Source organism: Gavia stellata, chromosome 2 (assembly GCF_030936135.1).
Source record: "Gavia stellata isolate bGavSte3 chromosome 2, bGavSte3.hap2, whole genome shotgun sequence".
NCBI lineage: Eukaryota > Metazoa > Chordata > Aves > Gaviiformes > Gaviidae > Gavia > Gavia stellata.
Genome location: NC_082595.1, coordinates 97,545,894 through 97,571,064, shown reverse-complemented (window position 1 = coordinate 97,571,064; position 25,171 = coordinate 97,545,894). Strand labels below are relative to the sequence as shown.

Genomic DNA, 25,171 nt, shown 5'->3' with positions numbered 1-25,171 from the left:
TTCCCCACCAGCCAGTGCCCCCATCCCTTTGGATCTGTCATCCCTCACCCCCTGACTCCAGTTCCCTCTTGCCTTTAACCCTCCCCATCTCTGCCCAGCCTTTCTTCCAAACCTGGCTCCGACCCCACAGGCTGTCCTGCTAATAGTCCTTTCCTACTTATAGGCTACAGGAAAAGTTCCCAGCCCATGTGAAAGCTGAATATCTGGGTCCTGCAGTAAGCACTGGGTTAATGCTTAGTGCAGAACATTTTCATAGTGCCTCAACCATCACAGAAACTTCCCTCTCCTCCCCAGCTGCCCAGAACCACCGAGAAAAGTCAGGAAACTTGACCATTGCCTCTCCTGCTGCACTAACCTGTCACCCATTAGGCACACGCTGCCAGCAGGAAACTAGACACCTGCTTAAGTCTTATTCTTGCAGTCATTAAGTGCTGGTATAGTATGTCTGCCAAACCCCTATTAATAAACCAACTTTTTGTCTGTTGCAGAGTTATGCCAAGATAAAATGCCATTCCCCTTCTACCATCCGTCTTTGTGTTTCACAGGTCCTAACACAGCTTTCTTTTCTGTACTGTTTCCTAATCTACTGAGATTTGTGGCAGCGCTTACAAGAGGATGAATATCAAAATCAGTGAACTAGTCACATAAATAAGAGTTACAGAAAACTACTTGTTCTCAGGTACACCATTAGGGCCTGACTATGCACAACCTACCACCCTAGAGGAGGGGAAGAGAGAGAAAGAATGTTAATTTTGAGCAAAACATAAGCTTTATGGCCCAGTTTATATCAAAATGTGTTGCTGCAGAAGTGTTCCGTGGCCATCTTCATGGGCTCCTACTTTTCAAGTCCAATGCAGCTGCTGGAGGGAGAGCAGAAGGGGCACATGAAATGAAAAATAAAGCAAACTTCCTTCTTCCATCATTTTAACTTCCTTCACTTAATGTTACTTTTTACATAGGAGGAGGGAAAAAGTTTTATTGTGTTTATAATCTTTTTATTAAATGCATTACCCCTCTCTTATATACATCACAGCCTCCGTGAATCTCAAAGTATATTACAAAAGATATAATCCCCCTTTAACAGATGGAGCAATTGAGACAGTTGCAGTGGGTTATTGAAACTCATCCAGCAGCACGAGGGAAAATAGCTTCGTCATCCTGTCTTGGGCCAGCACTGCACTGATTAGGCAAAGAGCTACAGTTTATTTCTCAATCTTAGCTGAGAGCCAAGCCTTAATTGACTTACATTCAAGTTTTGGCCTCTCTTGCACACACAATATTAAATTTCCAGGGGAAGGGATTTATGAGTAACCAAACATTTTTACCAAAGGTCATGTCTGTATTGCTTTAAATTAGCTCAATTGCAATGACTGTTGCATTTCCACTGACTTTCCAAAAAATACCAGGACTCAGCCAGTGAATCCAATTTAACTAAGGATATAAAGACAAAGGACATTTAAATACTTATGGCAAAACTCTCCTTCAAGTTTAATCTGTTTTATTTTAAATTAGGCTAATACAAATTAAGGAAACTGTTGTTTTTCAAGAGAGTTTTCATACAAATATTTCTTGCAATTTATTTATTTATTAAAGAGTGTATTTTCATTGAACTTCCTAAGTGTCCCTGTGCAGGAAAGCCCCCCTGCAGATGCCGTTGACTCATAAAAGCCTCTAAGCAAAAGCTGGCAAACTGGAGGTGCTCAGACATTTATGTCAAAAGAAGATCCCTGCACTCTAGAGATTTCTCAGAGATATTTACTAGGATGGAGGTCCCACAAAGCCCTGACTTATACCTCTGCCTCATGTTTCTCTGCCTTCAAGCATCCAAGAAATGATGAGTAGATGGGATCCTAAAAGACTTAGAAAAAGATTAGGCAATTCATCATGATTTCCAGATCTTAAAGGAAAATTAATGATTTTATTAGCAAAGCTATGCAGAACTCCTAATTGCTTGTGTAAGTAAAAATTAACCTTGAGATGCTTGATGATATATTATCTGCTTTTTAAAAGGTCACCTCCATCCCATAGCAGATTGCTGTATGGAGGATGTTAGCATCAAAGCTGTACTACGTGCAGAGGTTGAGCAAAGAGAATGATGCATTATACCCCAGCATAATGCAGAAAAAACACCCCTGAGATGTAAAACACTGATATAAAGGTAAATAAATTAAAAACTTTCATACTGGTTAGCAGGTATACAAAATATCTGGGTGCATGGATACATCTAGATTAACTCACCTTTTTTTTTTTTTAAAGGATACATCCAATTTAATTGACCATGCTTGCTGCAAGCTGTTAATTATCACATTGCCTCATTTCTAACAAGAGGTAGAGAAACACTAGGCATCAGCCATAAATAACGTGCATGACCACTGGAGGTCACTTTTGGTTTAGAAATCCTCTACTTTAGAGGCCTTTTGGCAGCAATACAACTTCTGCAAAAGCAGAAAAGAGCACAATTAGAGTCTGCAACTTGTTCATGAAAATTCGTTGTAAAGTGTTTATTTAATTTTAGCATATTTTGTAGCCCAGAAGGGCTTCCGGGAATTATAGCAAATTATCTTCATGAAACAGCTATTCTCACTAAATTTTTTCCATATTACAGAGTTTTGCAATGTGGCTATTTTGGCCTTAAAAACAATAACATTAATAAATCAATTAATTGAAACAACAACTATAGGATTGGGTTAGAATGAAAAAGAACATTTTTTGTCTTTGTAGTTATGCATACACGTTACTGGCTCTGTATTTAAAAGAAGAAAATGTTAAAACTGTTCACCTGATCCGTGGATTAGATATCTACCACTTAGCTCAAAGGCTCCAAGTTTCAGGCTTTTACCACTGAAGAAGTAAAGAAGGAGCAAAGAAAAGTAGCGATACTCTGTGTACTGGATTAATTTCTGGCTTAATCCCACAAAACCTTACTCCTTTGAGGGGGTCATCCTTAGATGATTGATACAATTTATTTCAGAAGCAGAGTGTGTCTGGATAAAAAAGTTTTTTTAGACCAGCCTCCATGTTCAGCCTCTCTTTTTGCAGTTTTTCTTGTTTGCTCAGGCTCTCGTGAAAGGGGGCTGCTTCCTGGCCTCTCTTGCTTGGGAGCTGCCATGCAATCCCTTCATCCCTTGTATTCCCCATCTCTGTTGGGCAAAGGACAATTTGTTCATCCATTATAGCAGTGCATTTTAGCAGCAATGCCACAAAACCAGCGTTACTCCAAGATCAGACCAAGGCTTTTGCAAAATTCAAAAGACAGAAGGGAAAAAAGGAAGAGAGGGCAAGAGAATATAGAAACCACATAAATACCTCCACCACGTGTTTTCTTCTTGGCCTTTCAGAAGGAAGAATGGAGAATTTATTGTGAATGGGCACGTCTCTATTGCCTGGTAACAGTGCCTGTAATATAGTGCCTGCTGTGTTTGAGTAAATGATTGCTCTTTTGTGCTGTGGTCTGTGGTTTTGATAATGAACTTCCTGGGAGACAGTAAAGATAAAAATCACAGCTTGCCAATTGTTGAAGATTTAAAGAGCTATAAATTCTAAATGGTATTACGGAGGGATAAACAGGCTCTTGACTCCTGCCCCTGAGCACCATGGCAGTGCTGCAGAATTTTCCAAGACAGTGAAATCTCATCTCCCCAAAGGCCTTATTAAAAATACATTTTTTTAACATTTTTTTACTTACTTCATTATTTACTTCAGTTGCTGAAACCTACACAAAACTCACATGCACACACAAAATTGCTGCCCACGAGGGGAGTGTCAGGCCCTTATAGGACACAATGCAAAGAGGCTCTGCAGAGCTGACTGGAGACTCTCCGTTGCTGTTAGCTTTGCAGAGAAACCATCCCAATACAGCAACGACAGGCAGTGGCGCAGGTGTACAGAGAGCTCAGGGTTGGCGATGAAGGTGCAATGGAAGGTGCCAGCTTCAGCTGGAACAATACAGACCATAGATTAAACAAGAAATGGTTTCAGGAACTTCTTTTTCCTTCTGCAGTCATATATATGACATCATAGTGGTAATCTCTCAGAAAAATGGTGGTTGATTTTCCTGTGAGGGTGGCTACTGGACCCAAAAGAGAGAAAATTCATTCTGAGGATGGTCTCAGGGTCACTTTTCCTCCTCATTTTATGAACTGCAGTCCCAGGTGGGATGTGCCTCATTTCTAATACACAGTGCATTTAAACTGGGAGCATGGGGCTTGAGCTGTAAGGCAGCGTGCCCTCTCAGGAAGGGCATATGCAAGGCTTTGCAGTAAAACATGCCCTTCTCTTCTCGCTGCTCCTTTACTCCACAGGCAAGCACAGCTTTGCCTTCTGCTCCCACGCTCACTTCCACATCCATCTCTAGCCCTGGACACATGCAGCTCTGTTTGCAATTTCTTAATTATTTCTAGCTCTGTGGAAGCAGTGAGATCCACCAGACCATTTGCTCCCATTTCCTGAACACTCCCCATATATATATAATTTTGAGCAACGTAGAAGACAGTTCTGCATTTCCTGAACTGTTTTGCCATAAATGCTCTTCTCCAATGATCTCCCCAGCTTGTGCCCTTTAAAACCAGAGGATGGGGTGCCAACATGATGGTCCCTTTTCCTGCATACCCCATTATGGCACCCGCAGCCTCGTGGCTCCGTGGGCGCTGTGGCAGTGGGAAACACTCAGCTGATGACAGCCCAGCCCTTATCTGCTCGTTGATTTGGAGTAGAAGCTCTTTGGGAGCCTGCAGTGTAAGTGCCAGAGTTCTGCTTCTTTTCAGGAAGCTTTTTCTTATCTCCAGAGACAGGAGACTTTAAATGGAAAAAAATTTTAACCTTCGCCATGACTGGTAAGATCTTGATAAATTGTTAAATGCAAACATCGGAAAGTGGGTATCAGGAAACAAATATGTATCACTGCTTTCAAAAATCTCAGATTTTAAGGTAGCGCTGGTTCTTGGAGAAGTGTTTGTGCTTTCTGCCTGTTTGGACTGGGTTTTTCTTATGTGCTCCACTTTTAGGAGTGTTTTGCACTTGCAGCCCAGATCTCAGTGCAGGTTTTGCTTAGCTGCTGGGTCAGGGCTGCTGAAGCTCTCCCCTGGGCTGACCAGTCCATAGACCATGGCCTTGACATAGTACAAGCTCCTGCTCCAGGTGACATTCAGCTGTACCAGACTGCTACAAGGAGTAGGAGAGTCAGAAACAGAAAGGCTAATACTCCATTTGCATTTACGGCAGCATAAGATAAATAAGTGCTATTAAAGCATTACTCATCATGCAAAGAAAGGTTATCGTGCAAAGGCAGTGTAGGCGACAGGAACTGAGGGGTGAAGCAGCTGACAGCCTTGATACTATTTGCCTACCGCTTATTGCCCTCACAGCCTTTCGTCCCTGTGGACCAAGCTGAACTTTCAAATCTATATTAAGACAGGGCAGGCTCTCTGAGACATGATCTCCAGATACAGAGGGATTGCTGACCTCCAGCCATCTGCTCTAGATAAAATGCAAAAGGACTCAGTCTCCAGTCAGCTCCCCAGAGAGATGGTCTGGGAGCTCTGGGGTGAACAACAGGGAAGGGTCCGGGTTCAATTTACTGTTTGTTTTTCAGTTGGTGGGAAGGCAGCACACATGCTTGATGCTGAAGGAAAGCAGATCCGCAGTGAATACCTTTGAGACTCATTTACCCTTGCAAAAATATATCCTCCAGTCACCGAAGTGTCAGCCCTCCGAAATGGGAGCAAGGGGCTGCGACCAGGCGGCACCTCCTCCCCAGGGTGCATCTGCTGACCTGCTGGGCACCGTGGGGCAAGGCCACGGGGGGGGGAAAAGCTCCTGCCTCTGAAAAGCCTGAGTGAGATCTGCTCAGCTGATGGCTGCAAAAAGGCCCACTGAAATAAAACAGAACAAGAGCACACACCGTGGACCCTGTGCATAGGGCAGTAGTTGAATCCTTGTGACTGAAGTGGTACAGATCAGCCGCAGGTCAGAAAGCCATGGAGGAATCAGGCGCCGTGTGAGAGATCCTTCGCTGGGGAAGGTCCATGGGATGGGGCAGTCCCAGAGCCCAGACCATTCCCGTCTGCGGGGACAGCTGGGAACAGTCCTCCTGTCAGAGCAGCTGGAGGCATCCTTGCTGTGAAGTGCAGGAAGCTCGAGGTGAGCGCAGCCACCCGGTAAAGGGGCTCTGATCTCCAGCTGGTCTGAGCTGGCACAGCATCACTGGGGTGAGAGCAGCCTCTGGCCCTAATCCACTTTTTCTGATTTATGCAGGATAACAGTTTTCTTGCAGTAAAAGTCTCACAGTGAGAGACGTGCAGATGTTTTTATCTTTCCAAAGAAACTGATGCTGATTAAATTGTTACCCCCACTAGAATTTGTTAAATCCAGGACTCCCTGCAGCCCTGCAGAAGTGACAGTGTTTTATTAATGACCCAGTGGTTTGGACTGGGACTGGGCAGAGACTGATAGAAACTTTCCCTTGAGAAGCCAACCAGTCCCTCTCCCACGGCAGCATCAACTGCAGCTGTAGCACTGGCAGCAGATGGCAACTTAACTACAGCAAGGCTTTGCATTTCAACAAGGCTTCTCCGAGACGATCTCAAACTACAATACAAGCTTCAAGTTGAATTAACCCAAAAAAGTTGCAGGGAGGAGGGAAATGAAGGTTACAGTTTTCAAGAACGCCCATTTTGTTTGGGTACCCAGTACAAGCGGCTCAGGGTGGATTTTCACAGGTGCTCAGCCCTTGCAGTTCAAGTGAAATTTGTAGAAATTCCTCTGGATGGGAAGGTCCTGAGCTGGGATCTCAGAGCAGAGCTACCTACAATAAGTGGAAACACTGGAAAATAAAACTTGAATTTTGCCTAGGGCCATATGGGAAGTTTGTATTTGATTCAGGAATTTACACAGATCTCCTTTTGTCTGCTATGCTTTGACAGGCCCAGTCCTGATCTAAAATTTGGTGATAATGAGAGTGGGTGAGTACTTTCAATGTCCCTCCTAGATATTTTTGTAATTAAATGTAAACAGCATTGACAGCACCTGTTAGCTAAGCTACAGAGCCCACAGTATATTATTAGTTATCAGGTTAAAAAAAACATCTTTATGGGGTCAAATTGAAAGAAGCATCACCATGTGGAGAGCTTGGAGATGTTTTAATAATATTCTCTTTTCTCCAATGTTTTTTTTTCTGCTAAATATGTTACTGGTTCTCAATGCCTGCCACAAAGTGTAACTTGGAAAAATCCCCCCATGGCTCAGCCGCTGGGGCTGCTGGGGAAACGCGGCAGGAGGGCAGCAATGCCCAGGGATTCCTGGTCCAAGTCAGGCCAGGCACCATGTCTCCGCCTGAGATAGCCCCATCGCCCTGCTGAATAGGATTGCTCTTTGCCCCAGGCTGGAGGAGCAGAAACGTTCTCCACACATGACCCAGCAGTGGCCATTTTGGGCAGTATTTGGTTGGAAGAGATGCTCCACAGCCGCCCTGGGACTCCTTCACTGCAGCTGGTGGCTCTCCCTGCAAAGCAGCAGCCATACAGCCCGACGTGTCTTCCCCAGAGCAGCCCCCCATCACCCTTCACTGGCAAGACAGCTGCCTGACCCGGAGCATGGGGATTTCAAGCACATTCTTAAAAACAAAATAAATAACCCACAGCTGAACTGGTGAAATAATGAAAAACCTGGAATACAAACAAACAAATCACTGGGATAAAGGGCCTTCTTCCGCATCCCCGTCACCAGCCTCATCCCCACACATCACGCTTGCGCCCGGCTGCCAAGAACAGCACGTGGCACAAGCCCAGCTGCCACCGTACATGTGCCTGTCCCGGTCACAAAATGGGAAGTCAGGTTTCCGTGCGCAGCACACAGCCGTCCCGACCACGGCATCCCTTTGCTGCTGTTGTTATTTATGGCCTGGATTGGCTTTTTGCTGTCGTGTGGGCACAAGCCATAGTGGCTCTTCCACCTTGCTGAGTTGCCCCAGCAGAGCAGAGCAAACAGGGCAGCACGGGGCCACCCTACAACGCAGCAGTGTCTGACCGCTGGGACCAGGGGCGAGCACGGTTTCAGGGAGGCACAGCTGAGTGCAGCAATGGTCCCTGCCCTCTCCAGCTCCCCCAGCCCATCTCGTTTGGTGAGTATGCTCAAACGTGGTTGCCAGTCCCAGTGCCAGCCCTATGCTAATGGTGAGGTTGGGATGAGTTCCTCACCAGTAACACATGGCCCAGCTTGTCAGACACTTGCAGACACTGTCGCTGTCTGCAGGTTGGTAGAGTCTGTCACCGAAGGTTTGTCACCAGTGGGAAGAGGAGAGTGGGGAAGAGCCAGCCTTGTCAAAATGCCGGTGGCACAGCACTGCCACATTTGACTCCTCCATCACAGCCAGACCATTCCCCTGAGGTGGACATGTTGTCTTCTACCCCTCTTACTGTACATCATGAGCTTCTCACCTCCCCAGCCATCACCTCCTCCCACCTTTGCGGTGCAGTCTGGGGATATTGCCAGTACAGTGCTTTCAGGGGCAGGGGTGGACTGGGGAGGCTTTAGTCTGCCCTTTCCAAAGCTATCCAGAACTGTGAAATAAGGTCTCCCCAACACAAGAGAGCACTGTAGCATATAGCAGCCTCTCCCCAGTTTAGACATAGGCTAAACTGGTGCAAGAATGGGCTAGAGGTATCCACCTTTGCATTAGCCATACAAAGTTGTGGCAATGCACTGTAACAATTGCAGAGGATTTATAACTATCTTACTTTCACAGGAGTTCTAGAAAGGCCCTGTAAACAGGGCATATTCCAGGTTATAGTCTGATCGTAAGCCCTCTCTATCGAGTGACCCGGAAGAAGAACGACTTTGAATGGGGCCCTGAACAGCAGCAAGCCTGTGAACAAATTAAACGGGAGATAGTTCGTGCAGTAGCACTTGGGCTGGTCCGGGCAGGACAAGATGTGAAAAATGTGCTTTACACCTCAGCTGGGGATAACGGACCCACCTGGAGCCTCTGACAGAAAGCACCTGGGGAGACTCGAGGTCGACCTCTGGGGTTTTGGAGCCGGGGATATAGGGGATCTGAAGCCCGTTACACTCCAACTGAAAAAGAAATATTAGCAGCATATGAAGGAATTCGAGCTGCTTCGGAAGTAGTTGGTACTGAAGCACAGCTCCTTTTGGCCCCTCGATTGCCTGTGCTGGGCTGGATGTTCAAAGGGAAGATCCCCTCTACGCATCACACAACTGATGCTACATGGAGTAAGTGGGTTGCACTGACAACGCAACGGGCTCGGATGGGAAACCCCGACCGCCCGGGAATCCTGGAAGTGATCATGGACTGGCCGGAGGGCCGAAACTTCGGACTGTCGCCAGAGGAGGTGACTCGTGCTGAAGAGGCCCCTCTGTATAATAAACTATCAGAGACTGAGAAGCAATATGCTCTGTTTACAGATGGATCCTGTTGTATTGTGGGAAAACATCGAAGGTGGAAAGCTGCTGTGTGGAGTCCTACGCGACAAGTTGCAGAAACCCCTGAAGGACAAGGTGAATCAAGTCAGTTTGCAGAGGTGAAAGCCATTCAGCTGGCTTTAGATATTGCTGAACGAGGGAAATGGCCAGTACTTTATCTCTATACGGACTCATGGATGGTGGCAAATGCCCTATGGGGGTGGCTACAGCAATGGAAGCAGAGCAACTGGCAGCGCAGAGGTAAACCCATCTGGGCTGCTGAATTATGGCAAGATATTGCTGCTCGGGTAGAGAACCTGGTTGTAAAAGTACGTCATGTAGATGCTCACATACCCAAGAGTCGTGCCACTGAAGAACATCGAAACAATGAGCGGGTGGACCAAGCTGCTAGAATTGAAGTGGCTCAGGTGGATCTGGATTGGGAACATAAGGGTGAGCTATTTATAGCTCGATGGGCCCATGACACATCAGGACATTTAGGAAGGGATGCAACATACAAATGGGCTCGTGATCGAGGCGTGGACTTGACCACTGATGCCATTGCACAGGTTATCCATGAATGTGAAACATGTGCCATAATCAAACAAGCTAAGCGGCTGAAGCCTTTTTGGTATAGAGGACGATGGCTGAAATATCAATACGGGGAAGCCTGGCAGGTTGATTGTATCACACTACCACGAACCCGCCACGGGAAGCAGTATGTGCTTACAATGGTGGAAGCAACTACCGGATGGATGGAAACATACCCCGTGACCCATGCCACTGCCCGGAACACTATCTTGGGCCTTGAAAAGCAAGTTTTATGGCGACACGGCACCCCTGAAAGAATTGAATCCGACAATGGGACTCATTTCCAAAACAACCTCATTAACATCTGGGCCAAGGAGCATGGCATTGACTGGGTGTATCACATCCCCTACCATGCACCAGCCTCCGGGAAAATTGAACGATACAACGCAATATTAAAAACTACACTGAAAGCAATGGGTGCTGGGATATTTAAGCATTGGGATACACATTTAGCAGAAGCCACTTGGCTAGTTAACACTAGAGGCTCTGCCAGTCGACCTGGCCCTGCCCAGTCAAAACCCCTGCGCACTGTGGAAGGAGATAAGATTCCCGTAGTACGTATAAGGAACTTGCTGGGAAAAACAGTCTGGGTTATTCCTTCCTCAGGAAAAGGTAAACCTATTCACGGGGTTGTTTTTGCTCAAGGACCTGGGTGCACTTGGTGGGTAATGCAGAAGAATGGGGAAGTCCAGTGTGTACCTCAAGGTGATTTAATTCTGGGTGAAACTAATCCATAATTTGAGTTATATATTACAGGAACTACTATAGCAGGAACCACCTGAACCAATGGAGGACAAGCCTTCACAAGAAGCAGTGCAAGTGCAGCAGTGACCTGACCTGAGCTAGCTGTGGTGCCCAGTAACTCCATGCAATACATCTCTTCTGTCCTGAGTGACCACTGTAACAGATGGAGCCCAAAGTCATGGACTACATGAACTCAATGGACATTTGTGGACATTTTACAAATATTTCATAGGGGTGGTCCATAGACTAAGGGAATGATATCTGTGTACTATATCAAAGGATGGTAAGGGCAATGGTAGGGAGTGAGAACGTTTTGGATAGTGTGAGACCTGAGCATGATGTAAATGGTATGGAATAAGGGGTGGAGAATGTGCTGGTTTTGGCTAGGATAGGGTTAACTTTCTTCATAGCAGCTAGTATGGGGCTGTGTTTTGGATTGTATGGGGCTGTGTTTTGGATTTGGGCTGGAAACAGTGTTGATAGCACAGGGATGTTTTAGTTGTTGCTGAGCAGTGCTTACACAGAGTCAAGGCCTTTTCTGCTTCTCACCCCACCCCACCAGCGAGTAGGCTGGGGGTGCACAAGAAGTTGGGAGGGGACACAGCCGGGACAGCTGACCCCAACTGACCAAAGGGATATTCCATACCATATGACATCATGCTCAGTATATAAAGCCGGGGGAGGAAGAAGGAAGGTGGGGACATTCGGAGTAATGGCGTTTGTCTTCCTGAGCAACCGCTGCGCGTGATAGAGCCCTGCTTCCCTGCAGATAGCTGAACACCTGCCTGCCGACGGGAAGTGGTGAATGAATTCCTTCTTTTGCTTTGCTTCTCCGTGTGGTTTTTTTTTCTCTACCTATTAAACTGTCTTTATCTCAGCCCACGAGTTTTCTCACTTTTACTCTTCTGATTCTCTCCCCCATCCCACCTGGGGGGAGTGAGTGAGCAGCTGTGTGGTGCTTAGTTGCCAGCTGGGCTTAAACCACAACAATAGTCCAGCAGCAACCTGGGCTTCAGGTCACACTGCTCCAGCAGAGTCTTCCCTTCCAAACATTCCCATTTCCAACAACACAGGTTAGTCACAATTTTCTATTGAAACTTCACATGCTGTCACATTGCCAATGACTGGTCAAAAGCGGAAAAAACCCTGGACTGATCATACAGGTTTTTAAGGTGATGTTTTCTTGCTGCTTAATTTGTGTAGTTACCGTAAAGCTGTCTTCCTAAGTATCTTTCTGTTTCAAGTCTAAGGGCACTTGTGTTTAAATTGAAGTACCACCATCCCCACCATGTTATATCAGCTTCTCTCGGTGGTGCATAATTTATTTGTTATTTTTTCTTTATTCCTCCTCTGAAAAGGACAGAAGTATACAATCTCATTCATATCCTTAGGGAAAGAAAATGTCTGCATGAAATCATATTTGTGTGTTCCTCTTGCAACATCGTGGTAAATCAGAGGAAGTGTTTTGAGGTCTAGATGCTTACAAAAACAAATTTTGGCTTCTGGAAGCATGTAGTTTTTTAATCACATGCTACATTTCAAAGCCTAGAGCTTATATGTTTATCTTTGCATACCTAGGGAATCCTTTTATCAAAGAGCTCTCTATTACGAGCTTTTAATATTCTCAAATGTATGTATTCTGTCATCCTCTCCAAGGACCACAATTTTCTTTGTACTGTACAATATACCAACATGCAGAAGCACTTCAATAAATCTATGGAGGAAAATGGTCCTTCCTTTCTGAAGTCCTTAGCAGAAGCCCAGAGTCAGCAACTCCTAAAAGCCAGTAGCAACAGTTTCAAATGATCCTTAGCACATCTATTTCTATCAGAAATTCAATATGCTTTATATACTGAATAACCGTGTTTATTTAACTTGTAATGAAACTTACACATTTGTTGCAGAACAGATTGTTCCATGGAGCAGTGGGATCCCTGATTTCCCTTGGCAATTTAAGAGACATATATGAAGGAAATTCCCAGAAGGAAACTTAAGCTAAAGTACATATCATAGAAATGCAATAGTTAAAATGCTGTGTAGGACATCTTAATTTTTACTAAAACTGATAGCCAGAAATACACTGATGTTTGAAGTTTAAAAAAAAAAATGAAAAAATCCCTGCCACCTTTGTTTATTCTCAGAGTTTGATTTCTATCGAATGTAGTTTATATGTTCCTTAGTGCTCCAGCCATCTGCTAACTCTTCAGTACCTATCTCTCCGCACCCAGCCTCCATTCTTCTCAGTCTGTAGGGGATTTTCAGTGGAAATAGAAAGTTTCCACTTATGTTTAATTAAGAAATCAACATCTGTAAATTATCTTCCTACCCATCAAAAACAGACATACACCAACACACAAATGCTGTTACTCGCCAGGAAACCTGTGTCCTGATGGTGAGAACAAGTGGTACTCCTTTTCATCCTCCCTCCATGTTCATCCAAAGATGAGACTACTTTAAATCCACATTCCTATCATCAGCTAAACCAATTTATTCTATGCCTTTTACCTTCAAAAAGCAATTGTCTCTGATAACTCCTTGGGTACCTGCAGGAAATATCAGTTCCATGCTTACACACACGTTCGTGCCTGGCCACAAACTCTTAGAAACCATTTCAAACATTGACATTTCCAGAAAAATCATAGATGTGTATGTCTATAAAAAGACATGGAAATTCAAGGTTATGAAACCACAAATACTAATTTCAAGACATATAATTGTTTTTAATTGTTTTAATGCTTTTTTAAAAGTAATTGAAAGCCTTGGTTGTACCCCCCATCTTTTCCTGAAACTTAGAGAATTCCCAGACCATTCAGTAGAGCTGTTCCTATTTCCATGCGAAGTCCTTTCAGAGTGAACACACCTCTGTCTTTCCATCAGAAAACCATACTGACCCACATCCTCTCTAGCAGCATTAGGCATCAAGCCCAGATCTTAAAACACAGGACTGTACAACTACTGTTAGTGGACCATCAGTGCAGATTGTCTTTCATTAAGGCAGCTTCTATCTTACTAAAAAAATTATGGCAAGACATTTTTGTGTTTGTAATAGGGATCTCACTGGCTCTTTTCTTAATGAAGACCTTCAGATCAAACATTTACACTACTGTTTACATCATTTTCCCTCCATTATACCTAAAAGGTATCTTTCAACAGTGCTGCTTTACATGGCCGGTGAGACAGCAAAGCAAACAGCAGAGAATCAGCCAGGTTTCCTTGTAGCATCTGGCATACACAACAGAAGCAAAAGAAGGTGTTCCCCATTCAAATTTTTTTTTAAACGTCCACAGGTAGAACTAGAACAGACAACCTAACCATTAATGAAACACAAACTTGCACAGGAGAGTAAAAAAGCTGATGGCACTCTGTTCTATCTAGGTTCACACAGCACAGCTTGTTACTATTTTACAAAGCTTTTTTTTTGGTTATTTATGCAACCTTAGGGCATATGCTCTTACCCAAGACCAAGGGGAGCCGGTAAGGGTCTCTGGCTGGTCTTCCTCCTCAGACGACATCCTGAGCTGATCATTTTCCCCCATTCTTTGCATACACTACTAAAACCACTCTTGGTTTCGGCCATATACAAAAATGCTGCCTTCAAGTTTTAGCTGTTGACAACAAAGCTTCAGAGAATATAATTTCGCAGTGATCATGTTTGCTTGCTAATTTTACCTGCTGAAGTTCTTGGAAGCACAGTCAGAGCAAGAAACCTGAGCTCAGGAAACCAGAGCACACTTTCCTTGCAACTGACTCCTCAAGTATCCTAATTAAGTCATAAGTCAGTGAAAAAATAGAGCCTGACAAACACAAACACACTTCCACTCGGTATCCTTACTTTCATATGAGATTTTTAATGGTCAGACAATTTGCTGAGTCATAAATTCTGTGAACAGAATATAAGGAATTTTCACTGCCAACATTTTATTACCATCATTAATCATATTTAGTATGGATTTTAATGGTTTAATTTTGTTTTCAAGACAGGTCCTTAATGTCAAAATCTTATTCTGCCATTCTGCACAGCCGCATAACTCCATGACCATAATAACTGTATGGATGTGAAGGCAGCACAGCTTTTCTGTTCTTCTGTGCAATCAAATTTGAAAGAGGGCCATTTTCTTTTCCATTTGTTCCCTTTGGTCCTCTGTTTCTGTTGGGTTTGGTATCAGAGTGCAGAATCCAGTTACTCTCACCCTATATCTCACCCTGTGTGACTTCAGACGAACTTGCCCTGATACCTGTGAGACTTCTGTTTCTGTAAGAGGGGACCGCCGAGTCCAGCATCTTGAAATCACTTCTGGCAGCTGACAGGAATGGCAGCTTTGTCTCCAAGATCAGGCCTAGGGAAGGCTTTGTGCCTGAACTGACCCCTAATTCACAGCTAGGATATAGAATGCTTCCAAAGTCACAACCTTTAGCTTGAATTTTATTATTTATTATTCCTCTGCTTATAAGGCATCTGGTTGCAGTAGCTGGTGAAATAAAATTGCTATCAAAAAACCTGAACCCTTCTGATACACCTCTGACTTTGGGAAAAGGCTTTTAAACCTTTCCACTGAGTTATATAAGGAAATGGGCTATTTATAGCACACCATTGCAGGAGAGTCCTAGCATTAGCTATGACCTGATAATGATTGTCAAATGAACAAATATACCCAAATATGTTTGATTCTTGACCTTAAGCTATATGCAAATTCAGTAAGTAGGAAAATAATTAAGTGATAGAAGAAGAAAACTTCAGAAATATAAACCAGCCCTCTCTCATAGCTGGCAGCCTACCAGGCATTGTCAACTTGAGGATTAGGGTATCACAATCGCACAATCTGTGGTTTGACAGTGTGTTGTTTTCAACAGCAACATCAGCATCAGCTGTACTTACCTCCATCATCCTCCTTATCCCAAACTACGTGCAGGGCCTCTTAAAGTCTGAAACAGTTTCCCAGAACAATTTATTCTGGAGTCTCAAGAGCTGTGACCACCCAGCTGAGGTGGAATCTCACTGCTGCATGGAGTTGTGTTTAAGCTTTGGGAGTATTGGGAATGAGGTGTTATTCCTGTGCATCAACCAAAACTAACACAGCTGCCAAACTGCTGCAAATGTCTGACATGGCAAAGGAAATGCCAGTTTGCATTACAGGACAGGCATCAGGTGCAAACAACACACTCTCGGCTCACTCCAGTTACTTACTGGGCCTATGGGAGTCCGCTGGGCTGCCCTCAGCATCCCTCCTGTGCTGGCAGGCAGCCTCGTGCTGCCATCTCTGACCTGCTCCTGCCATTCTGGCCCACTGGAGCCAGTCCCTGATGGACATCCCTCCTGATGGGTAACTTAGGATCACAGGACATTGACTTGGAAGATATCTGGAAGAGACCTGATTTTCAGAAAAATTGATGCTTACTTAGACTCTTCCACGTTTCACGTTAGAAACTCAGAATCTGAAGTGGCCCAACAGCCAAGTCGCTCTCAAGTTGTAGGCTAACACTTCCAAGAGAAAACAGCACAGCACTTAAGTCACCAAGTTGCTCAAGTTACTAGTTTCTGTTGGACACCAAATGTTAAGACTGTAAGCAGAGAAACCCATTTACTAGCTATCTGACAGATCACATTTTCTTTCTGGAACAATTTCGGGGAAGGAAATTCAATACAATTCTTCTCATTTCAGCTAAACAGGGAAATGCCACACCTAATGGATTTCAATGGCATTCCTACTTCTGCTGAAAGGTCTATTCACTAAACTTAAAAGATAGGAACCACTGTTTGTTAGAGTACTGTTCCACTATCCCACCCATTTCTTCTGTTAAATTTGTTTTCAAGCTGTGATGGGTAAGTATAACAATCTATCAGAAATACTGTTTAAATCATTGTAATACATTGCATAATGTTTCTTTGTAAAATTCTTCAAGAAGTGGCTGTGCATCTTTCCCAGCACACTGTATTTCTGAAGCCTTTGTCATATTCTGCACTGTCCAGCTTCAGGACCTTTCTGCTTTCACCAGGAAGCACTAACAAGTACGAGCATTTCTTCTGTGCAACATATGTGAACCCAACGACTGCTGCTCCTAGATCAATGCATCTGACAGTCTGGTATCCTATGTTCAAGGGTGACCATCGCCAAAGACTTCTGTTCAAGATCTCCAGAAATGGAATAATAACCAGATGTAAAAAGAACTTTCTCCATAATTATCATAAATTAGGACAGTGGTTTCCAGCCTTTTCCCAAGGTTGCCATTCCCACCACCGGCTCCCCTTCCCATCTCCTCTGCTGCCAGCCCAGGCCAGTGTCTCTTTGCTTCCTTCCCAGTGCTCCCCCACGACCTCAGCAGCTGCTCTTCCCTCACTCCCTTCCCTTTTCCCCACTCTCAGGACTTCACGACTTTGCTGCTACTTCCCCAGTTGGTGTTTTCAACCAGAGACACACGTGGAACACAGGGGCTGACACAAAATTCACACAAGATATTCTCAGACTCACAGTTCACACAAGCTTCACAATGGTTTTCAGACTCCTGCTCAGCTCGTAGCCTCTGTGAGATCCTGTAGCAACAAGTTTCATTGGATACTGATGCAGTGTAAACAGAAATCTTGATGTCAGTTTTAAACATTGCCTAATGATTTCACTGCATCATGTCACAGGGTAAACAGTAGCCAACTTATTTTTATAAACAGCATTTGTAAGCGCTGTATCATGAGAAGGAAAAAAAAATTTGTAATCATCCCAGAATATTTAAATATAGTAATATTAGCTCATGGTAACCTTCATGTGAACTTTATTTTGCTGAACTTGTAAGATTATGTCATCTTATTTTTAATAGAATAATTGTTCAACTTAAAGATTCATTTAAGATATTTTTAAATACAACCACAACTCTACTGTACTGGGACAGCATCACTCACCTAAAAGAGTTTAACTTTCTCCAGCCTTTTCACATTACTGCAGTTGCCGTGGACAAAGCGTATGGAACTGCTCTTCTCTATTTTCTTTCTGTAAAGGCTTTTGTCTCATAAACACCTATGGCAATTTATAGCACCTTGGTACCTGAAATAAGGCTATATTAAGAAAGCAAGAACAAAACCTACCTTATGCAGCTGCTGAGTTGTAACTCTCCTGTTTTGCATCTCCTGCAGAGGTAAGATTGAAGAAGCTGCATGTTGAGCCCAAGCATGAGCCCACTGGGGGATTTCAGACCGGTACACAGTGCTGCCAACTGCCCCAACACAGGTGCCATCTTGTCTGGGACAGATCTATGAGATTTATAGGTGATAAATGAAAAGTATTTACAAGAATAATTTAAGTTTTAATAGAAAGAACTCACACCGTCACCAAAAACCAGGTGGTGTGTTTTTGCCAAAGCACGTTCTGCATAGGTATCATATGATGCAGAATTAATCCAGTGGTTACTGCAATACCCTGTGAGCCAATAACCATTCTCCAAACTGTTACTGGTCCCCATAGGTAGTAACAAGTAAAAACTCACTTTCCTATCAATCCTGTTGCCTCTAAGTATAAAGAAAATTGTTAAGTTGCTGTTAACAGTGCTACTCAACATTTTCTATAGCACCTCAGTACACTACATACTCCTTAGTATGTTCAGAGTTTAAGTGCATAATCAACACATCATTTATGTAACAAGTGTGAAGGAATTTCCTTCTGTTTATTACACAGATTACTATGTAAATCTAAATCAAACATTTCAATTTTCTTGAGGATTTTATTCAAAACCACATTTACATATGAGGCAGCTTTATGAAGCCTTTCTTAAAATGATGGCAGTTGATCCCAATCATCTTTTTCTCACTGAGCAGGAGGGGAAATGCTATAAAAACATTTGCAAATGACCAGAACCACTGAGTATTTCTTCAGGTGAAGACTGGAGCAGGGATAAGGGGCAGGAGACAGTCAACAGGCAGAGGATGTATGGGACTAGTTTTACTTTTCATTGTAGAGCTGTGTCCTTAAGGAAGTAGGAAAAAGGAAAGAATACAGATTTTATTTCACACCAGCATAGCCACCGTACGTCAGTGACAGCTGATGAAATATTAAGGCTGGTTGCTGAGGGGTGGGGGATGATGTGTGAGCGGAGGACTCTGGTGGGAGCGTGGAAAGGCAGAGTGCTGGATTGTGCGTGGTGTGGCGTGAGGCTGTGCAGTGGGTGTGTGGGTGCCTGCCGGTGTGCAGGACTGTGCTCACTGGGTAAGCAGCGCATGGCAGATGGGTGCAAGCAGAGGTTGGTCTTTAAGATAACTGCAATGCATTACCGCTCTGGGAAACAGCTCTGGCACGGTCATTTCTGCTACAGGCGCCATGGCAGTGTTTGGGGAACAGACCCCAGGAAGGAGTGATGTCTTGTGGTCCCCCGCCAAGCCCCACAGCCAGCCCAGCCCAGCAGCCCGCGGCAGACGGCCAGGACCTGTTGAGCTGGGTGCTCACACCACCCACCTGAATTCCCCTTGCATGGAAATCCTGATTCCTTCGCACTGCACACAGTCCCTGCCCAGGATCCTTGTGCCCCAGCAAACACTTCCTACCACAGCCAGGAGCCCTATTTGCCCCCCAGCTTCTTCCATGCTGCTGCCTCCATTCATGGCCCCCACTTCCCTTGCTCTGCATTTTTCACCCTGTAAACCTCTCCCCTGAGCCTTCCTTTGGGTTGTTTGTCTATTCCTTGTACTTCTTTCTTTTTGTGTGAGTGACACATTTCACCACAGAGTGTCACAGATACAGCCTTTGAAAAGCAGCCCCCTCTCAAGCAATATTTAGCAGCTGCTTTTAGATGCAGAGTGGGAGCTGAGATCTGCACATTCCCCATCACCACAACGGGAGGCACATGCTAGGGAAGAAGGATGAAATCCCTTACATCCTCTAGAGTTCACATTAGCTGTTAGGCCTATGCTATTCAAATACCAGATATCAGTGCTTAAGTGCTTGTGAAGAGTGCTTTGATAGTGGAGAGAGGATGGTAAGAAGGAAAATAATGTCACCTTCCCAGTAACCTTCTCTATATTTGGATGCTGTCTTTTGCAGAAGCTGAATCATAAAATACTTTACCCTCTGACACACAATACGGAACATGCTAACAATACTATCTGGCAGGTGATAACACCGGATGACTAAACCAGCAAGCATGGAAGGCACTGGAGAAGAAGGTAGAGGCTGTAAAAAGTCTGTAAAAGTATGCAGGCAATGCCTTTTATTTTGTTGCTACTACATTATCAGGTCAATCTATGTGATGGAAAGCTCTATCTTCTTGCCTCATCCAAAGTCAGAAAGGAAAGACTAAAAGATCTGTTTGCATAATAGGCAGGGGCCAAGTTTTCTCACAAAGGTCACTGGAATTGAAAGGCAATAATTCTCTCCCACAAAAGGTGAGATGAGAGAAGGGTGGAGCTGGGACCTGGGTTCCCCACCCTGTACATGCACCTATGGTAAACAACTACAACACAGGATGCCAGTCCCACCCAAACAGATTTGCTTTTATTTATCATGATTATTTGTATTATTGTATCACCTCAGAGGCTCAGTTGGACACGAACCCTATGTCGTCCCTCTCCCTGAAAGCTTACACTCTAAGGGAGCTTAGCTTGTAAACTATGTCAGGGATGAAGAAACTTTTGAATGGAGCTCCGGAGAGCGGTTCTCCCTGACTCATCCACCATTACTTTTTTGGCATCCTGTGAATAAAATGCCGTATTTTTCTACCATGTTGGGTACATAGTTTGTCGTATGATGGGAAGTAACTGCATTTTGGTCATAAAATAAGTGCATATCTGGTCTTATAACAGAATATGCTCCATCAGACAATGGGCTCTGCAAGCAAGTTTCATCATATACGATTGCTTTTGTATATACTCCATGATGAAGAATGATTGCACTTGGTCACGCAATAGACATGCGTCTGGTGACGCCAGGTCCTGAGACTCCTATCCTGTAGACCAGATACAGTAGGCAGGTAACTCACGGAGCAAAGGGTTAATAATGGTGAAACAACACTCAGGAGTATGATGGTTTCAGCCCACTAGTGGCTGCACTTTGTCAAAGTTTTGAAGACTTCCTGGTGAAAGAGAATGTTAAGAAAGTACGTGATTTATTCTTATTTATTTATTAATATATACTTTTAGGCCTTTTTTCAGTTACTTGGAGAAAATGCATGTCTAAAGACTTGCAAAGCAAATCACAAGTCTAAAACACAGGGCAAGTTTACAGACACTTGGTAGAAGTTGTTTAAGTATTTGGTTACAGGAAAGGAGATTTCAACCTGCTGTCTTTAGTTCCGAGTTCTTGTAAAAACCCTTATACCTTTGAGGCTGCGTTATGCTTCAGGCCATTAAGCAGTACTGTATTTTCTCTTGATCAGTCCAGGGCACTCCTTAATTATATTAACTCCTTTCAGCCAGCCCTCTCCTTTTTTCCCTGCAAAACTGTACTTGATGGTACTATACATCACCAAGACAGATGTCTATGCAGCATGAACTTTATTTGTAAAGGATGGATTAGACATGAATGTCACATCTATTTTAAAAAGTTTAAATTAACTAATCAACTGGTGAAAACTGAACAGGTAATACTATTTACATAGGACAATGCCTGCCTTCCTTCCCAAAACTTAAAGTATATTCTCACCCTGAAACAAGGGCAATGAAATACAGAAACACACTGATTTCTAGCAGTTATCATGTAAATAGCAATCTAAGTCTCTCAAACTTACTGAACTTATCTTTTCCCTGTAAATGAACCTAAATTAGCTCTTTGGCACAGTCATACTGATGCCTCCACTTCAAGGTCAGTACTGTAATGGTCTCAGCCACCTAATGGCATTTCATCAGTATAAAATCAATGATCCTCCCATATACTGTATATGGACTGCCCAAACATTAGATATCTTCTGACAATGTCTATACTCATCCTTCCTGCACCTGGACTTAGTGACATTAACACTGATTCTATAAAGACAAACACGAAGTTTGCAACTCAGAAAATATTTCCAAAAACCTAGACAAAGACCATGATCACTGACTTCACATTTAGAGCATAGAAAATACCGTGATGCCTGATGCCGTTCCACCTGACTTTCTCAGAGATGTAGTCTCCATTTTCTCACTCTTTTGAAGCACCTTGGCAAGAAAATATCCCCAGAAAGTGTATTGGGAGTGTTTCAGAACCATCTCATCTGCTGTCTTGAGCGCACTGAGCCCAGCTTGCAGTCTGCAGCCAGTGCAATAATTTAATCAGAAACCAGAAAACACCACTGTTCTAGATGTAATAAGTCACTTGCAGGTCAGTCTCACCATTTGGTCTCTTCAGTTACTCAAGGTAATTTCAATTTCACGTTTAAATGTTCAGATCTCATTTTAAAATTTACTTTCTTGACTCTCTTCCTTATACTAATAAAACCAGAGATATAATTATGCTTCTATCCCAAGAGTCCTTGTATGCTAAAACTACCCAGTGTGGCACCTGTTCCAAAAATTAAGGCTCCCACTGAGTTCCTACTATTAAAGAAATATACTTTACAAATCTTCATATAAAAAGCCTACCTGAATCCATCAGTAGCAGTATACTACAAAACTGTAACAATTCCTCTTGCCTTGTGCCAACTGTTAGATAAATAAGACTTGTAAAACAAGACCTGCTCCTAAATTTACATTTCCTATATCTGGAATGTACAAAAAGTTTTCTAAAACTCTTGCTTATGAACTTGCATGTGGTGTTTTTGTCACAGAAGAAGTGCACTCATTGACCTCCTTTCTGATCCAAAATGATTTCCGCCATGCGGAGTAATAAGTTTCTGCGTCTCTCCCAGGAATTAGGAATGACTTCCACCAGACAATTAAATTAGAAAAGTCACTTCAGTGTATGGAAATATGAGTGTAAATTGGCTGATTAGATATCATTCTAATAAACAATGGAAAACAATCCTGTTTCTGTTCAGAAAGCAGAGCCTCTCAAAAGTAATTTCGTGAGATGTGGCAATTAGTTTCTTGCTTCATTTAGGAAATGTGTCTCCTTTCAATTAAATATGTCGTCCAGTCAGGAAGAAAAGTGGTCTGTCCTCTTTTGCATTGGCAGTCTGGAATTCATCCCGCAGTCGGAACTGCCATTCATCTTCCAGCTCTAGCCGGACCACAGTCTGGCGAAGAGAATTGCGATCCTGACAAATCACACACAGGGTGGCACCTAAGCAAACAGTTAAAAAGAAACCGTGAGTTTCTTTTAAACTTTCTTTTAAAAAGAAAATGTGAGTATCCCCTTTGTTCTCAGATCACCTAGCTCCCACCACTCCTTACAATGTAGAAATCCACCACTTTCACAACAGGAGTTACAAATGGGCTTGGGAAAAAATTAAGACACTCATGTAGGACTGAGGAGAGCTATGTTCAGCTCCCTATTTATCAGGATCTTCTTGTGTAACTTGAGGTATCTAGTCTTCATCTAGTAAACAGGACTAACAAATACATTCCCTACTCTTTAGGGTAAGGAAGGGTAAAACTGTCAGGTCTAAGGAGGTGGTGGTGAGTCCTGGAAGAAAACAAGGTAAAGCCCTACATCCACTACTGTTCTAGCCCTGCTGATCATTACCTTGTTGAGTGAAACCCACAGTCAGCAAAACACTCACACCACAAGTCAATCACCATGATGGCTGATTAAGCTCTTTGTGCTTTGCTGACCAGAAATGGTCTAAACATGTCCTTAAAACTAATCACAAACTTTTCGGGTTGGTAAGCTAATGTTCTGGCAAAGAAGAATCTGGTCTGTATGGCTATGGACACAGGCAAATCCAGAATGCTGAAGTAAGAAATATCATATTTTGGTAGACAGTATCAACTGTTTTAACTGGCATGCTGATACCATTTTAACTTGCATGCATGGTTTCCTGGCTTCTGAGAAAAGTACTCAATTAAGAGGAAATAATTACCTCACCAGCATTCAATAATCTGAGTGAGAGATGGTGAGGTAAGTGGAAATGCCCAAGACAAAAAAACCCTGAAAATATAATAAAAAGAAACAAGACAGACAGTCATGTGGTGTTTAATGCTCACGTGGCTGGTGAGGTGGTCTAGTAGACTGCCAAGGGAGATGGAGAGAACCCAAATCAAATACACTTTGTGCTACACGTGATAAAAATTGGCTAGTTCATGCAAAATGAAACTGATTGATAGCCTCTGGTCACTCAAAAAATGCAGTACAAAAGCACTGCTTTCATTTGCAGTTACTCTGTTAGCCTTGTTAGAGAAACTACAGGCTGATTAAAATGTGGATGCTCTCCAGAATGAGCATAGATACTGGCACTCATGCGGCTTCAGTGGTGTGTGCAGGTAAAATCTCTATGTACCCCAATATGCACTTTGCTGCACATACCAACATGCAAATGTATTAGCTGCAACAAAGAACACAGCAGTTCATAACAACTGTGCCTGTTTCAAGAAGGCATTTGCCACAGTGTTCTTCTTCCAATGACAGTTATAGCTGTGAGTGAAACAAATCCCCAGAGCACTAAATGCCTAAGATAGTAGCAGAACAATATGAAAGAAGTTTGCAATGTGACTGCCTGCAATAGAAATGGAAGTTACTTGTCTCCACTGCTATCCACTATCATAAGGACTACATGGAGAAACTAGTTATTAGGGATAAATTTTAAATGAGCCAGCTTCTATTTCCAAGGATAGTAAATAGATTTTGATGGAGGCTTGTCCATCACCCATTTTTCTATCAAAAATTAGAAAACATGCAAGAATGCAAGTCATACATAAATCTTAAATACTCAGCTTTCAAACATAAAGTAAGGAGTTATGCATATACACTAGGCATAATGATATAGATCCAACATTTGTCCCCACTTAGAAATCTGCAGAACTTACAGCACTTTTATATACCAGTTTACTACAGTACAGAGCCACCATGACCAAGCATCAAAGATGGGTGGATGCATAAAGACAAATATGAATACATCCATATACATATATATGCATGTATATTTTCATATGAAATACATTTTTCCCCAGGTTCCCAGAGACCAGGTCATATAATTCTCTGTAACAAAATCATTGCAGCTCACCTTTAAGAAAATGAAACTTCTTCAAAAAGCTAGCTACAACAAAGGAGTCACAGAGGTAGAGCAGGAGACCACTGAATGTCAAACCAGAAGAACTGATATTCAGAGAGTGAGGCCGAGAACTCACGTAGCAAACTGCAATCTGATTGGGAGAGGGAAAAAAAAAGTTAACATTTTTCAAGCTTCTATATAGAGCTAAGGCTTGATATCAAGCTTTCAGTGTTTGCACCTGATTCAAATTCAGACTTGCTTTCCAACTCCAAATATTGCGATCTTTCTAGTTCCTTCCTAAACATCCCTCTACTTCTTCAAAATCTACATAAAAGCATTTTTCATAACTATGTATTAGTCATTACTATTCATTACTATATCATAA

The 25,171-nt window shown here is 43.1% G+C and overlaps 1 protein-coding gene across 2 annotated transcripts in view; it reads right to left on the bottom strand.

Annotated features, from left to right (window-relative positions):
- Positions 1 to 22,755: 22,755 nt before the first annotated feature.
- GREB1 (growth regulating estrogen receptor binding 1) overlaps positions 22,756 to 25,171 on the bottom strand; it is a 59,812-nt gene continuing 57,396 nt past the window's right edge. For both annotated transcript variants that reach the window (XM_059835049.1, XM_059835055.1), the window contains exons 31-32: positions 24,799 to 24,937; positions 22,756 to 22,919 (exon numbers count right to left, since the gene is read on the bottom strand). In XM_059835049.1, coding sequence (XP_059691032.1) covers positions 22,756 to 22,919; positions 24,799 to 24,937 — 303 coding nt within the window. The remainder of the gene's footprint in view (positions 22,920 to 24,798; positions 24,938 to 25,171) is intronic.